Source organism: Oncorhynchus nerka, linkage group LG20, assembly GCF_034236695.1.
Source record: "Oncorhynchus nerka isolate Pitt River linkage group LG20, Oner_Uvic_2.0, whole genome shotgun sequence".
Taxonomy (NCBI): Eukaryota; Metazoa; Chordata; class Actinopteri; order Salmoniformes; family Salmonidae; genus Oncorhynchus; species Oncorhynchus nerka.
The window spans coordinates 34,450,640-34,466,181 of record NC_088415.1 but is presented as its reverse complement, the minus strand read 5'-3'; the positions used below and the strand labels follow the sequence as shown (position 1 = coordinate 34,466,181).

The following is a 15,542-nucleotide window of genomic DNA, read 5'->3' as shown; positions in this document are numbered from 1 at the left end:
TTTTAATTGACAACCCTGTGTTTTCTTTCTGCTTCCATTTTGCATTTATATTGATGTGTGAATTTTCTGTAATTCATGTAATTCGGGGCTCATCTCTAAAGAGACATTGAGACTCGCTGATAAGATAAAGGTTAAATAAAATACAAATAAATGTGTCTCTGATGGGCCAGACGCATGGGTGCTGAAAAGACAGTTCCATTCATCGAGGACGCGGGTGATGTCACTGCGCAGCTATCGACGCGCTCGCACAGCAGCATAGCAAACGGAGCAAAAATAACACTGAGCGAAAATCAAAGCCCCGAAGTCCCTATTGAGAAATACAAGACACTAAAAGCATTAGATATCATTTGAAGAGAGTGAGCATAATCATTATGTGCACAATGCACTGAATATAGCATGTATTTTAAAGTTCCGTGTGATAATAAACTTTATCACACGGAATCATGTAATGTGTCATTTAACAACTTTGTAACATTGTAACAAGGGAAGACAGTTTTGAAGTGTGAGTGTTCATGAATCTAACCTGTAAAGGAAGCTGACAGAGTTATCATGCATTGTACATTGTTTACCAAACTATTTAAGCAGTTGCCAATTCGGCTACAGAAATAGCACTAATGGTTGTTGTTAGCTATTTTTAACTGAACATCTTCTTAGGCACTCTTTTGTGCCATAATAAGAAAAAATAACGTCCATTTGAGATAAATTATTGATCAAATAGATTTATATAGCCTAATTTACGCAAAAATATTTCTGGTGTGCCGTGCGCTGGTTTTTGACGCTGTCAATGTGTTGGTAGGCATGCTTGATAAAGACATCCAGTCCACAAGGTGGCAACCGTGGGGAGGTTTGACAGATACAGACCTGAAAGGAGGAATGAAAGGTTGTTAACATGGCGCCGGCCTTGGAAGACGGTGAATTTGACAACGATGATTACTATTCTTTACTTAATGTCAGAAGAGAGGTACGGCATGTTTGGATGCTGTTCGGATGTGTTTGTGTGGATATTTTGAGAAGTGATTTCATAGTCGGTTTGATGTAAGTTTTCTGGAACAAATAAATGTATGCGGCGTACCGTTTTGCTAGCTAGCCAGATAGCTAGCTAAGTCAGTTGACCCCCGTTTATGGTTGGGCGCGTTCGAGAGGATCCCTTTTGTCAAGTTGGTGACCATCGTTGCTCACCCCTTTCAAAGTGTTGCATTATGGGGATAATATTGTCTGGGGATTGTTTACATGTCGGCTGCATGAACTTTACAAAAAATGTGATCAAAGGTCATTTAAGTTTTTATTACAGTCGACTGAACGTTTCTGGTTTTGTTCCCCAACTTCATCCTGCAGCCATCTTCTTTGTTGGGAGGCCCTATTGTCAATCAGTAACAACATTGATGATATTAGAGGCTCTCTCCCACCAATTGATTTTACAATGTATTCACTTATGTTTGTGTGTGATATGGAGGATGTTTATTTCAACATTATAAAGAAACTTTTAAAAACAATGCCAACACTGCCATGTTGCACTGAGCCTTGCTGTTGGAAAACAACATTAGTGTCCGACTTTCGGCTGTCTACAGTCGGTTGCTTTAGCCTTAACACTCGAACAAGCCCATTGATTTCAGACTTGGATCAAATGTGGCTAAGCAAATGTACGTTAACTGATACTATTTATACAATTGTTTAACACACATCACCCGTATCTAACATTAGCTGCTAACCAATAAATATGTGTGTAACGTTACTAGCTCGTCAACGTCAAGTTAGTTGGCACAAGTTAGGCAGCTAGCCAACCAACATTGAGTGATTGGTGACAAGGACATTATCCCTGACTTTTGTCCATGCCATCGTAGAATAGATGGCGGGTATGGTCTGTTTTTCTCTTATACATTATTTGAGTCGTCTATGCAGATATTGTCCGTGATCGAGAGCATCAAGTGTAAACCAATGACTGTATATATGAATGGACAATGCCACTGATCACGTGACACCATTCATTCCTATGTGAAGACTCAATAGTGCATTGAGACATAGCATGCGTAGTTAGAGCTACTCCAGGAAGTAACATTGCAGGCTAGCTCGGTGCTGCCCCCCTCTCATTGAGAAACTCAAGTTGAAGGTCGACCGGGGTACTGCAGACTGCCATTAGCAACTAAACTTGTTTGCGATTTTAAAATGATCGGTTCAAGGATACCTGGTGTATTAGAATCAATTCGTACCATGCTTGTCTTCGAATGTTGTATTTACGTAAAGATTGCCATTTGTTCATTTACTATAATGGGGGATCCTGTTTTCTACAAACAATGCCTGCAGTATCGCGGTCAGCCTTGAATTTCCGTGGCTTCAATGAAAGAGGGCAGTCGTTCTCCCCTTGGCTAACGGGTGTAAAATGGCAAGCTATTTAGCAGTGCACATTATTAGCGTTTCATTCGGTGATGTCATTCCCTCTGAGACCTTGAAGTAGTTGTCTCCCTTGCTCTGCGAGGGCTGCGGCTTTTGTGGAGCGATAGGTAACGAAGTTTCCTGGGTGAAACGTCGTGTTCAGAGGGGTCCCTGGTTCGAGCCCAGGTTAGGGCAAGGAGGGAGCGGGAGCAAGACTGTTACACATGCAAGTGCACTAGCTGCTTGGCTTGATAGTTAGGCCTCAAGTGCAACATGTAATGTTAGGTCGTCACTTCAAAACCCTTTGTTGTAAAGATGTATTTGTTTACTTGGAATCATATTAACTAGCTAGTACTTTCTCATAAGTAAGTTGAAGTTCTCATTGTTTTCTTCTGTTCATCTATTAGGCATCACAGGAGGAACTGAAGGGGTCATACAGGCGACTGTGCATGCTCTACCACCCAGACAAGCACAGAGACCCTGAATTGAAAAGGCAGGCGGAACAGCTCTTTAACCTAGTGCATCAAGCTTATGAAGGTAAGAAGAATCCGAGACTGTGACTTCATGCCATGTTTCAATCATGGCTTCACTCCGTTTCAGCTGAACATTTAGGTGAACTTGCTCGTTGTTGTCTCTGGATTCTATGTATCTGAACCTTTCATTGGAACTGATCAGTTTCTCCCTGTAGTCCTTAGTGACCCACAGTCACGAGCTATCTATGACATCTATGGCAAGAGAGGACTGGATGTTGAAGGATGGGAGGTAAGTACAGCATTTTCTTTTGGGCTTGCCTTTATAATATATATATATACATAGGCTACTGTGGCAGGAAGTACTATATATGTTCATTGTCAAGCTAATGAGTGTCGCTGATCATCAGGCAGAAATGGCTCATGTCTTACTGATTCTAGGTGGTGGAGAGAAAAAGATCACCAGTAGAGATCCGAGAGGAGTTTGAGCGTCTGCAGAGAGAGAGGGAGGAGAGACGGCTACAGCAGAGGACCAATCCCAAGGTCTAATGTTTATTTGTGTGTCAGTTTGTGTGCTGTATTAGTGACTATAGGACTGAAACCCTGCTGTTGCATGATCATTTATTGATGTGACTGTCTCATTCAGGGGATGATCAGTGTGGGTGTAGATGCCACAGACCTCTTTGATCGCTATGAGGAGGATTACGAGGATGTGCCTGGAGGGGGCTTCCCACATGTTGAGATCAACAAGATGCACATATCACAATCCATAGAGGTAATAGAAAAGCTCGAAATGGGTTTGAAAAGTTCTTAAAATATTTGTATGGGTAGAAGTTTGGCTAACGGACCACCACATTGGAAAACTAGGTGTAATGTTATTTGTTACCTATTGCAGGCCCCCCTCACCACCTCAGACACAGCTGTTCTCTCTGGCTCCCTCTCAACCCACAATGGAAACGGAGGAGGAAACATTAATGTGGCACTGCGGAGAGTCATCTCTGCTAAGGGCTGGGGGGAGGTCAGGAACCATTCAATCATTTACAGTTTCTACCTACATATACACATGCACATATAGACACTCTCACACACACACTGCATACTAGTGCTTTCAAATGCTCACACACCTAAAAAAAAAACATGCAAACAAACAATTATCACATTTGTGTTCTATTTTACACTGAGTAGCACAATGTGAAAGTTCTATTTTAGACTGAGAGGTTATTTGTTTATCCACCAGGTGGAGTTTGGGGCAGGAGACACACACGGGCCCCTCTTAGGTATGAAGATATTCCGCAACCTCACAGCTCGCTGGTAAGTCAAGATTCCAGAACATTAGAAATCTGTAAAGCAGCATCCCATTGTGTTTGTCTACAGTTGAGTCAGAAAAGATGTAGAATGACTTGTTTTTCTCCAGCTTTATGACTGCTCAGTGTGGACTCCATTTCTCGTCCCGGGGCGTGCGGCCTGGTTGCACCACGATGCTGGCTCGGCACCTGGACAAGAACACCATGGGCTACCTGCAGTGGCGCTGGGGCACCCAGTCCTCCATGAACACCAGCATCGTCAGGGACACGAAGACCAGCCACTTCACCTTGGCCATGCAGGTCAGCACAGCATAATATAATTAAATAGTGCAATTGTAGTATAAGAAGGTACTGCTGTCTGTTGTGGATGTATTCTCTATTTCCTGTCCTAACTGTATTTGTTGGCCCTCTGCAGCTTGGGATCCCTCACTCCTTCATGATGATGAGCTACCAGTACAAGTTCCAGGATGATGACCAGACCAAAGTCAAGGGCTCAATCAAGTATGTCCACTTTTATAATAAGATTTGAACATTTGGGCCTCCCAAGTGGTGCAGCGGTCTGAGGCGTCCCTACAGACCCGGGTTCAATCCCAGGCTGTGTCACAACTGGCCGGGAGTCCCATAGGGTGGCGCACAATTGGCCCAGCGTTGTTAGGGGTGGGTTTACTTATCCCATCCTGCAGGCCGGGTGCCTGCAGGCTGACTTCGGTCGTCAGTTGAACGATGTTTGGTGCAGCTGGCTTCCGGGTTAAGCGGCGGGTGTTAAGAAGCGCAGTTTGGCGGGTCATGTTTCGGAGGATGCATGACTCCACCTTCGCCTCTCCCGAGCCTGTTGGGGAGTTGCAGCAATGAGGCAAGATCGTAATTGGATATCACAAAATTGGGGAGAAAAGGTGGGTAAAATACCAAAAAAAATCCAGATTTGAACATTTGTTTGTTGTGATAAATGGAGGCCATTGAACCTTAGAACTGAAACCTTTTATTATAAATCATCAGGTCAGTTCATGGACAATATAGGAAGACTTACTGACTGTCTGTCATTGTCTTGTAGAGCTGGCTTTTTTGGGACGGTGGTGGAGTATGGTGCAGAGAGAAAGATCAGTCGGCACAGTGTCTTGGGGGCGACTGTCAGTGTAGGAGTACCTCAGGGCATCTCCCTCAAGATAAAGTAAGTATGGCTCAGTTCTTCTTAACCAAACAACCTCAGTACAGTAGTTGTTGGCATAAGGCATTTGAGTTATTCTTGAGTAGTGGCATTTAAAAAAATGTATTTTGTACATCTTCTAAATCAACTAATATGGTGACTTAATGACTTTTACTATATTTGACCGTTATCATAACATTGTGCCATCAGTAGGAGTAGTAACACCAATGACACATTTTAGATCATTAAGGATTTTCTTTAATGGCGGCCACAGATTCTCAAAGCTAAGGTCATTGACACTTTTCAAAAGTGTGAAGTGATATGATTTATAATTTTTGCTCACAATTTAATTTCCCTTCATTTAAATTGAGTAAAACCAATGACGTGATGTATTTACACACCAAATGATCAGTGGAATCCTATATTTTGACATACTAAAAAGGTGTGATTAGCTAATCATTTTCTTTCTTTCAACTATACCCCTCCCCGATTAGTTTGCCACTGGAGGGAATGCTCAAGGTCGTTGTATATCTTTGTAATGAGGGATTTTTAAGGCGACAGCACCAATGACAAGACTTGGGGACACATATTATAAAAAAAAAAAACTTTTAGTTATGTCTATACAATATATGAAATACTTTTGTTTACTTTCTATCATTCAAAATAATAGATATCTCCAAAACATGTCACTACTTGGCAATTCCAGGTTAACAGAGTCAGTCATCATTCTGTTACCAAACTTTGCCACTGCTCAGTTCTTGAAGTAAATGTTTTGTGGAAATTGTTAAAAGTAGTCCATGGTTTGCTACTTAAAGGTAGTCAGCAACAGTGCTACAGTATGTTTCCATCCCATCCAGACTCTGTGATAAACAGGAAGTGTGCCTGCTCTGGTCTTGGCACGTGCATTTTTATTTGTCAATTGGCAACAGCTCAGATCCACTGTGATTATGTATCAGAGTGAGATTTTTATTTGTCAATTGGCAGCCAAGCACCGATCATCATGTCAGCAGCATACAAAAAAAACCTCCATATTTATTGGAAAGGAGCATCGAGCTCATGACCGTTCACCACCCTGTGAAGTTCATCGTAACTTAATTCATCTGTAGCCTAATAAATTGTGTATTGTTTTAAAAGTCATGGGAGGACCACACAATATCATAGCGTGACTGCAAGTTTACTGTGACGTGATGGTCATTCTATCAACAGATGTGCAAGAAAACATTTCCACTGCCATTTATTTCGCATGATTTATTTCACCTTATTTTATCCACACCTGTCTTATATATTGTCTTATATATTTTTGTTCTGTCGCCATTTGGACCGTTTACTGGCATCAGGCCCGTCGTGAGTTTATTTGACATTTTTTAATACAACAGATACTTTACTCGTGTAAAAATGGTTCGATGGAAACTTCGTTATTGATGATGCATCTTCTTTGTACAGGCTGAACCGAGCCAGCCAGACATATTTCTTCCCCATCCATCTGACTGACCAGCTCCTGCCCAGTGCAGTGTTCTACGCCACGGTTGGACCACTCGTCTTCTACCTCGCTATTCAGAGACTCGTCATCAGGCCCTACGTGCGTGCCCAGAAGGAACAGTAAGACTGCCCACTTATCTATACTTCATGTTAGTCTGTCACTATTTCAACTGCTCATTGTGCGATGGCCTTACAGCTTCGTAGCTTGGCATTACTAATAGAAGTCATAGTAAACTAATTGTGTGTGCGCATATTTAGTTATTTTAAAGTGCTTTTTTTCCCCTTCGTTGTGGATTTTTGTGTATTTGTTTTTATTGCTTATATCTGGTGGTTTCGAGACACTGATTTCCAGATTTTTGGCTTGGTTAGTTAGCTAGCTGGCTAGTGTTTGTTAAAAAAAAAAAGCATTTCGACTCAGTACCAGCTTTTTTTTATTTCACCTGGCTGCCTGTTCCTGATCTTTTGAGAGCATCATGTGAGGAGTCGCTTTAAGCGTGATAATAATGGGAGACAGAAGAATCCAGCAGTGCTGAGGCAGAGGTCTCGTAGTGAGGACGACTGGATACTATTCTGAACTGTGTTGTGAGCTTTCTAGTGCAAAGTGGGTGCTTCACAGAGCAGAAGTCCAGTGCCTATATGACTACGGCTGGTTCCCAGACTTGCCCTCACCAAGACTCCATTTCTATAATCTACCATCCTCTGACCAGTTCTCTCCTCTCAAACCATGAACTGACCCTCTCCATCTGCAGAGGATGCAGCCTTCATATCGCATTGTTTGTTTCTTACGAAGCGCTTTCAGATTTCTATTATGAAAAACGCTGTAGAAGTTCAATAAATGTATTATTAATTCATGCATTATTAATTCATCCATTATTAATTCATCCATTATTAATTCATGCATTATGCCTCTCCACTGTCTAGGGACCTGGAGAAGCACCGGGAGAGTTCAGCCTCGGACATTGCTAGGAAAAGGCAGGAGGCAGAGTCTGCTGTGAGTTCACTATGTCTCCTCATAGAAATACATAATGTATATCGGCATCAAGCAAACACACATTCCTTACAATATGATTAGATGCTCTATTGGTCTCTTGTGTGTGAATGTTAGCAGCTTGATCTGACATCTCGATTTTCTTCTGAAGGTTTTGCTAATGCAGGAATCTGTGCGCAGGATCATTGAAACTGAGGAATCTAAAATGGGTAAACAGGCTTCTGTCAGCACCAGAAGTGATCAGTATAACAACACGTTACAGAAGCTATAAAATGAGTTGAGTGACTCAACATGCTGACTGGATAATGTTTCCTGGATCAGGTCTCATCATCCTCAACGCCTGGTACGGCAAGTTTGTGACGGACAACAGTCAGAAGCATGAGAGGGCAAAGGTCATCGATGTGACTGTTCCGCTGCAGTGCCTGGTGAAGGACTCCAAACTCATCCTCACAGAGGCCACAAAGGTATACAGCCATAGTTACTAGACTAACTATCATAACTTAGTTTCCCGGAGTTCCCTTTCCTTTGGCATTACTGAATGCAAAATATCAGTATTAGAGTCATTTTGGTCCATTCAAATTTTTTCGGAGTATGATACATGGTACAGTACATGGTACTGATATTGTTAATGCCATTTGTTGGGTTACAGAAACACACCATAAAACTATAAACTGCCTTAGGTGTAATAAGTAGGGTTGACAGGTCTGTGATGATGACTGATGTTGTTTGTGTGTTGTCCTCCCAGTCAGGACTACCTGGGTTCTATGACCCCTGTGTGGGGGAGGAGAAGAGTCTGAAGTTACTGTATCAATTCCAGGGAGTGATGCATCAAGTCCTCTCTTCTGAAGGGGAAGCACTCAGGATACCAAAACAATGTAGGTGGCCTTACCAATGTGTCTGCTCAACTACATGAGTTTCATTTCTTAAAACAAACTGTATTTCTGTTCAACAGTATTCAATTGCTGTTTTTTTTTTTTTTTCCCTCATGTAGCTCACAGGATTGATCCCGACACATAGGAACCTATTTTCTGGACCGAATGGGACATTACACAACGTTAAACTGATAGTTTGACAATGGATGGACAGACTTGTATTATAGAGACACCAATTTACCCCTTGTGTCCTAAAAAAAGTCCTGCATATCCCCTCTTTATGTTGTCCATAGGAGGAGAAATGGCAGAAACTTACTCAACAGGGGGTTGCCCTATTGAATGAAAATCAGTCTAAAGTCACTTAAAATGGGATGGTCGTAATCTCAAAGTTCTCCCCTTTCAGGTATGGCTTGTAATGGATGACTCAGTACTGTATGGACACTGCAGTGCCTATGTGACCCTCTTGAATGTATTAATGCACTTCTATATATTTGCCATATTATTAAAATCTCTTCCAAGCTGCAATAGCCCAGTTTGGAAATTGAGCGGGAAACAATATTTTTTTCACACAATTGTTTTGTACAACAAACTATTAGTCAAAAGATTAACCCGAAGTTGATTGGAAGTGTACCCCACCTTCTGTATTGTTTTAACTGTCAGATCAATGTATCTACTGACATGATTGCCCAATAAGGCTATGTCATCTGGGTGTTCCTGTGCCTGACAGGTCAGTGAATAGTACAAGGCTGACCTGACTCTGATAACATGACATACTGTACTTAAAGTACAGAAAAAAACGCATGAGATCTAGGCCTATATTCAGTTATGTAACTTCAGTGGTTTATTGACATGTACATCTAATGCATTTACACTTTAGTTCTAGGGAATGTATTAGAAAACGTATGTGTTCATGAAATTGTATTTTTGAAATATATATATATATTAAAAACATTCAGGTCATGTTTGTAAAGGCCTACATGCGCAAATGTCAATGGAATCTTTTTCAACTTCATTTGTGTCTTAATCCTTGATTGATTTTAATTCAGGAATAAAAACTCAGTCCAGGAAGGTCCCTTTAAACTCGTGGGAAAAGTATACTATATTATCCAAATAATGTTTTGTAGATGTCAGCAAGATGGATAGGGCTGCAAAGCTTTCCAAAATAAATATTTTGCACTCATTGACCAAGAGGAAATTGGAAAAAGTCTTGTCTTCAAGACTGTTTTCAGAAGAGGATCAGCAAATGAATTTAACTCCTTGTTAAATTCCTTGTTTAACTCCTTGTTAAATTCCTTGTTTAACTCCTTGTTAAATTCCAATACAAAATAGCTTTCCAATAAAACCAATGTCAATTAATGGGTCAGCTGATATCAATCACAACTATCCTCTGTACACTTGGCCATATAGATACTTTACCAGCAGCCCTGGACAGATTCGTCCAGCTGCGTAGACTTGACAACTCGGCGCGTGCTGCCTTCAATTTGAACCTCATTTTGTTGATCAGCTGGCTCTTCATTTGTAACCTTCTGTTGAGCCATTTGTTGGTATCCAAGGTTTTGAATAGCTGGGCCTTCACTGCACATGGGTCGGACAGCGAGTAACTGTGATCAGAGATGACGACATGCTAAATAAAGAAAATCAGTTATGACTGAATCATTTCAGGTGTTTAGATTCAATGTGATACTGCAGAAATATCTGTAACAACCCTATGGTTTAGTCTCAAACCATACAGAATACAATGTTGCACAAGACTCACATAGAAGTTGAGTATTAGAAGACTGACTGGGTAGGGTAAAGACTAGCTAAGAATGCTCAACTTCAAGATATACATAATATCACATCTCAATGGAGTTGAGTGGCAATTACTTTTGGCCAATGATGTGTATTAACCCTGGATTGCTGATGCTTGGCCATTGAGTGGCTTTGAATCCACCGGTCAGTTAAATTGGCACTCCCCAGTATGAACAGTCCTCCATAGGAATTACTGGAATTTCAATTAAATGTTACAACTATTGTTTTGTTGTAGTGGGGACAGTGACATTAGTACTAAAAACAATACTTGAAGGAAAATGTTTTATGTTAAGCTAACAATATCATTTAAAAGTATGTGTTAAGGTGTCTTATAGAATAAATGTGTCAAAACAAATGTAGACATTAGCAAACCCATCAATAGAAATGTATTTGTTAACAACTTCACTAAAACGATGTGTGCGCTTCCATGGGGCAGAAGTCGGTGTGTTGTGATTCTGCATGGCCAAGTTGCTAGCAAGAATGACAAATCTTGTTCTTGATACCATGTCTTGTTTTGATGTGTTTTGATTGATTTCATGTCAATGCTAATGTGGCTCAAATTCTCTATCTACACTGAACAAAAATATAAAATGCAATATGTAAAGGGTTGGTCCCATGAGCTAAAATAAAAGATCCCAGAAATGTTGCATTAGCACAAAATGTTTATTTTTCTACATCCTTGCTAGTGAGCATTTCTCCTTTGCCAAGATAATCCATCCACCTGACAAGTGTGGCATATCAAGAAGCTGATTAAACAAGATAGTTACACAGGTGCACCTTGTGCTGGGGGACAATAAAAGGCCACAGATGTCTCATATTGAGGGAATGTTTCCAGAGAATGTAATGCTTATTTCTCTACCATAAGCAGCCCCTGTTTTAGAGAATTTAGCAGTACAGTGCATTCGGAAACTATTCAGACCCCTTGACTTTTTCCACATTACAGCCTTATAAAATGTATACATTTTTTTTTAAATGGCCTCATTAATCTACACAAAATACCCCATAATGACAAAGCAAAAAGAGGTTTTTAGACATTTTTGCAAATGTATAAAACAGATACCTTATTTACATAAGCATTCAGACCCTTTGCTATGAGACTCGAAATTGAGCTCAGGTGCATCCTGTTTCCATTGATCATCCGTGAGACGTTTCTACAACTTGATTGGAATCCACCTGTGGTAAATTCAATTGATTAGACATGATTTGGAAAGGCAAACACCTGTCTATATGTGGTCCCATAGTTTGACTGAATGTCAGAGCAAAAACCAAGCCATGAGGTTGAAGGAATTGTCCATAGAGCTCTAACTGAGCAATCGGGGGAGTAGGGCCTTGGTCAGGGAGGTGACCAAGGACCTGATAGTCACTCTGACAGAGCTACAGAGTTCCTCTGTGGAGATGGGAGAACCTTTCAGAAAGACAAGCATCTCTGTAGCACTCCACTAATCAGGCGGAGTGCTACAGAGTAAAAGGCACATGACAGCCTGCTTGGTTTGCCAAAAGGCACCTAAAGGACTCCGACCATGAGAAACAAGATTCTCTGTTCTAATTAAACCAAGATTGAACTTTTTGGCCTGAATGCCAAGCGTCACGTCTAGAGGAAACCTATCACCACCCCTACGGTGAAGCATGGTGGTGGCAGCATCATTCTGTGGGGATGTTTTTCAGGGACTGGGAGACTAGTCAGGATCGAAGGAAAGATGAATGGAGCAGAGTACAGAGAGATCCTTGATGAAAATCTGCTCCAGAGCGCTCAGGACCTCAGACTGGGGAGAAGGTTCACCTTCCAACAGGACAACGCAGGAGTGGCTTCGGGACAAGTCTCGATCGAACATCTCTGGAGTGACCTGAAAATAGCTGTGCAGCAAAGCTCCCCATCCAACCTGACAGAGCTTGAGAGGATCTGCAGAGAAGATTGGGAGAAACTCCCCAAATACAGGTGTGCCAAGCTTGTAGCATCATACCCAAGAGGACTCAAGGCTGTAATCGCTGCCAAAGGTGCTTCAACAAAGTATTGAGTAAAGGGTCTGAATACTTATGCAAATGTGACATTTCATATATATATTTTATATTGATAGGAAAAAACAAATTCATCCATTTTAGAATAAGGCAATAACGTAATAAAATGTGGATAAAGTCAAGGGGTCTGAATAGTTCCCGAATGCACTGAATATCTAACCGGCCTCACAACTGCAGACCACGTGCAACCACACAAGCACAGGACCTCCACAACTGGCTTCTTCACCTGCGGGATCAGCTGAGACCAGACACCTGGACAGCTGAAGAAACTGGATTTGGACAAGCACAACCAAATAATGTCTGCACAAACTGTCAGAAACCTTCTCAAGGAAGCTCATCTGCGTGCTCGTCGTCCTCACGAAGGTCTTGACCTGATTGTAGTTTGGCATAGTAACCAACTTCCGTGGACAAATGCTCACCTTCGATGGCCACTGGCACGCTGGAGAAGCGTGCTCTTCATGGATGAATCCTGGCTTCAACTGTACTGAGCAGATGGTAGACAGCGTGTATGGCGTGGTGTGGGCGAGCGGTTTGCGGATGTCAACGTTGTCAACAGAGAGCCCCATGGTGGGGTTATGGTATGGGCAGGCATAAGCTATGGACAACAAACACAACTGCATTTTATCGATGGCAATTTGAATGCAGATACCATGACGAGATCCAAAGGCCCGTTGTCGTGCCGCCGCCATCACCTCATGTTTCACCATGATAATGCACTGCCTCATGTCGCCAAGATCTGTACACAATTCCTGGAAGCTGAAAATGTCCCAGCTCTTACATGCCCTGCATACTCACCAGACATGTCATTCATTAAGCATGTTTGGGATGCTCTGGATCGACGTGTACGACAGCATGTTCATAAAAAGTGAGAAAAACATCTGCCAGGGCAAGGGTATCGATTCACATGGTGAGAGGAATCTACAAGCAGTCTTTCCCAATGTTGACATTGCCTAGAAAATATTATTGAGTTTACCTGTAAACAATGCATCGGGGTAGCGTTCCTTTTCAAAGCTGGCTCTTGTCAAAAACAGACAGATCAACGATGAGGCAGGAAAGATTGAACCCTTTGAATCTTATGGCTCTTGAGAATTATGTACTCAGGGCACTTGATTTCAAGGACATAGTTGCAGATTTTGCTGCTTGGAAAATGAGGAAGAAATCATTTTAAGGTAAACCATGATTAAACTTTATGTATTAAATGAATGTACTGCATAAGACCTAATGCTCTTCCGCTGGAGATGGTCCAGACAGCTGGCAGAGGCCGCGCTATTGTTTTCTTTGCGAAGGCTGTGCGGATGGTAACTGTCCACGGTCCTCCTGAATCAATAGTGGGACCATTCTGTGCAGCCTAGGACATACAACGGTTTGTTATATACTGCATGTTTTGTGGACTTTACCGGATAGACATTTCTCTCTGGTTTTAACCGTGATGATTATGAAACACAAACGGATAAATGTTATGCTTTGCTGTGCTGTATTTTAGCCTAGGCCCTATTTAATTTGTTTATTTAGAGAAGACCCATGCCTATAATCCCGTGCATAAAGTAAATTGAATTAAAATTGCCAAAATGAAATACCCTAATCCTGTCTATACATAAATACAATCATTGAAATTAGGCTACTAAAGCATGATTTGGCCGCAGAGGATCATTAGCTTCTTTAAAATAAAAAAGTGGATTGTTCTAAATCGCCTACAGTCCGAAGGAAAGGCAGCGTGCACAATAACGGGCAGATTATTGTTGAGTTGCGACTGTCACTGAAAAGTAGAAGCCCAGCCAGGCATATCACAATATTTCAAAATACAATTGCGGGAAAACATAGTTTGGAAAACAAATGGTATTGCTGTAAAGAGAAGGCAATGAAAATACTAATGTATTTTAGTTATCAAAATTCTCAATTTAATTGAACGAACAACAGTATAGCACATCTTATTGGCACCAGTGGAGAGCATCGGCAAATTCTTAACATATAATACGAATTGTAATTCCTAACATATGAAATGGGTGATGGACATCCACAAATGAATTAATACCATACGAAACGTAACGTATCATACTAAATTGAGTGTCTCTGATTTAAGTACAGAATAATACGACCTGGTTGGTGTCTCCCTTTCTTGTAGGCCTATTATATGGACAACATTGCTTTTATAGATATGTTTGTCAGTGTCAGCAAAGTAGGCTACCCGTAATTTGTCATATTAAAAAATGTGTAATCTCTTACTTCACACATGGAGTCTCTGACTGTAGAATCACTTTGACAGACTTTGACAGACAATAACAACAAGCTTTTTTTTGATGACAGGAGGCAAGTTCTCTTATATGCACACACAAAAAAAGTTAGGCTAATGCACATTCATTAGATACCTAAAATGTTTGGAAAAGGTAAGAATCCAATAGATGCTGATGAAATGAGTAGGCCTACCTTAGAATTTGGTGGTGGGAATGTAAAGAGAGTGGGTACAGCATTCCACGGCAGGTTTTTGCGGTTGCCTAAACCGCTGAAACAATCTGTAGTAAAATGAAGTGAGCAGTTGACCATATGTTTTTTGGGATAATAGTCATCTCGGCATATGTTATCCAGCCATTGTCTAAATACAGTTGGTTTGCTGAAAGGAAATCTGTAGAAATTAGATATGGTATACAGTGAATTGAGGGAAATGAACACACAATCGTGTAAAAAAATATATATGGTAATTGCATTGCGTTGTAATCAAACAATATACCTAACCTGTGAAAAGTAATATCTGTATGTTTGCTGTACCTATTGGTACAGTTATATGCAGAACAACTTTTCGGCATGATATTGCCCTGAACTAAGATGGCGGTCGACGGTCGTCGCCCCTCAGTATATCAAAAGTCATCATACCAAATATATAATAATAATATAAATATAAATGAAGCGATTATCCTTGAAAACATGGTTCCGGGGTGGCTATGCGATATAAACTGTGATCTGGTCTAATGTATATGAACCAGAAAAAATGAGGGAGTGGGATGTCTCGCTTCCTCTTCCGTCTCTGATCATATGTCGTAATATGCAAGGTCTATTCGTCCCATCTCGTACCCCTTTAAGACCATCTCTGTTTGGAGAATGTATTGATTAAAT

General features: G+C 41.1%; 2 protein-coding genes across 4 annotated transcripts; one reads left to right on the top strand and one right to left on the bottom strand.

Annotated features, from left to right (window-relative positions):
• Positions 1-853: 853 nt before the first annotated feature.
• LOC115102342 (dnaJ homolog subfamily C member 11-like) lies at positions 854-11,065 on the top strand. Of its 3 annotated transcripts, none has more exons than XM_029622198.2 (16): positions 854-961; positions 2,778-2,907; positions 3,059-3,132; positions 3,282-3,383; positions 3,487-3,615; positions 3,736-3,858; positions 4,078-4,151; positions 4,255-4,444; positions 4,560-4,645; positions 5,196-5,312; positions 6,732-6,887; positions 7,689-7,758; positions 7,907-7,964; positions 8,077-8,219; positions 8,501-8,630; positions 8,747-11,065. In XM_029622198.2, the coding sequence occupies exons 1-16, from the start codon at positions 890-892 to the stop codon at positions 8,770-8,772; spliced, it is 1,680 nt and encodes a 559-aa protein (XP_029478058.1). In that variant the 5' UTR covers positions 854-889; the 3' UTR covers positions 8,773-11,065. The 3 variants fall into 3 exon arrangements, with proteins under 3 accessions (XP_029478058.1, XP_029478059.1, XP_029478060.1); XM_029622199.2 differs by having other exon boundaries at positions 947-1,035; XM_029622200.2 differs by lacking the exon at positions 854-961 and adding an exon at positions 2,098-2,556.
• On the bottom strand, positions 9,677-15,526 carry thap3 (THAP domain containing, apoptosis associated protein 3). The gene is made up of 4 exons (XM_065006053.1): positions 15,165-15,526; positions 14,801-15,054; positions 12,854-13,029; positions 9,677-10,251 (listed from the first exon to the last, which is right to left on the bottom strand). Exons 1-4 carry the CDS (start codon positions 15,233-15,235, stop codon positions 9,988-9,990), a joined length of 765 nt encoding a protein of 254 aa, XP_064862125.1. The 5' UTR covers positions 15,236-15,526; the 3' UTR covers positions 9,677-9,987.
• Between the last annotated feature and the right edge of the window lie 16 nt (positions 15,527-15,542).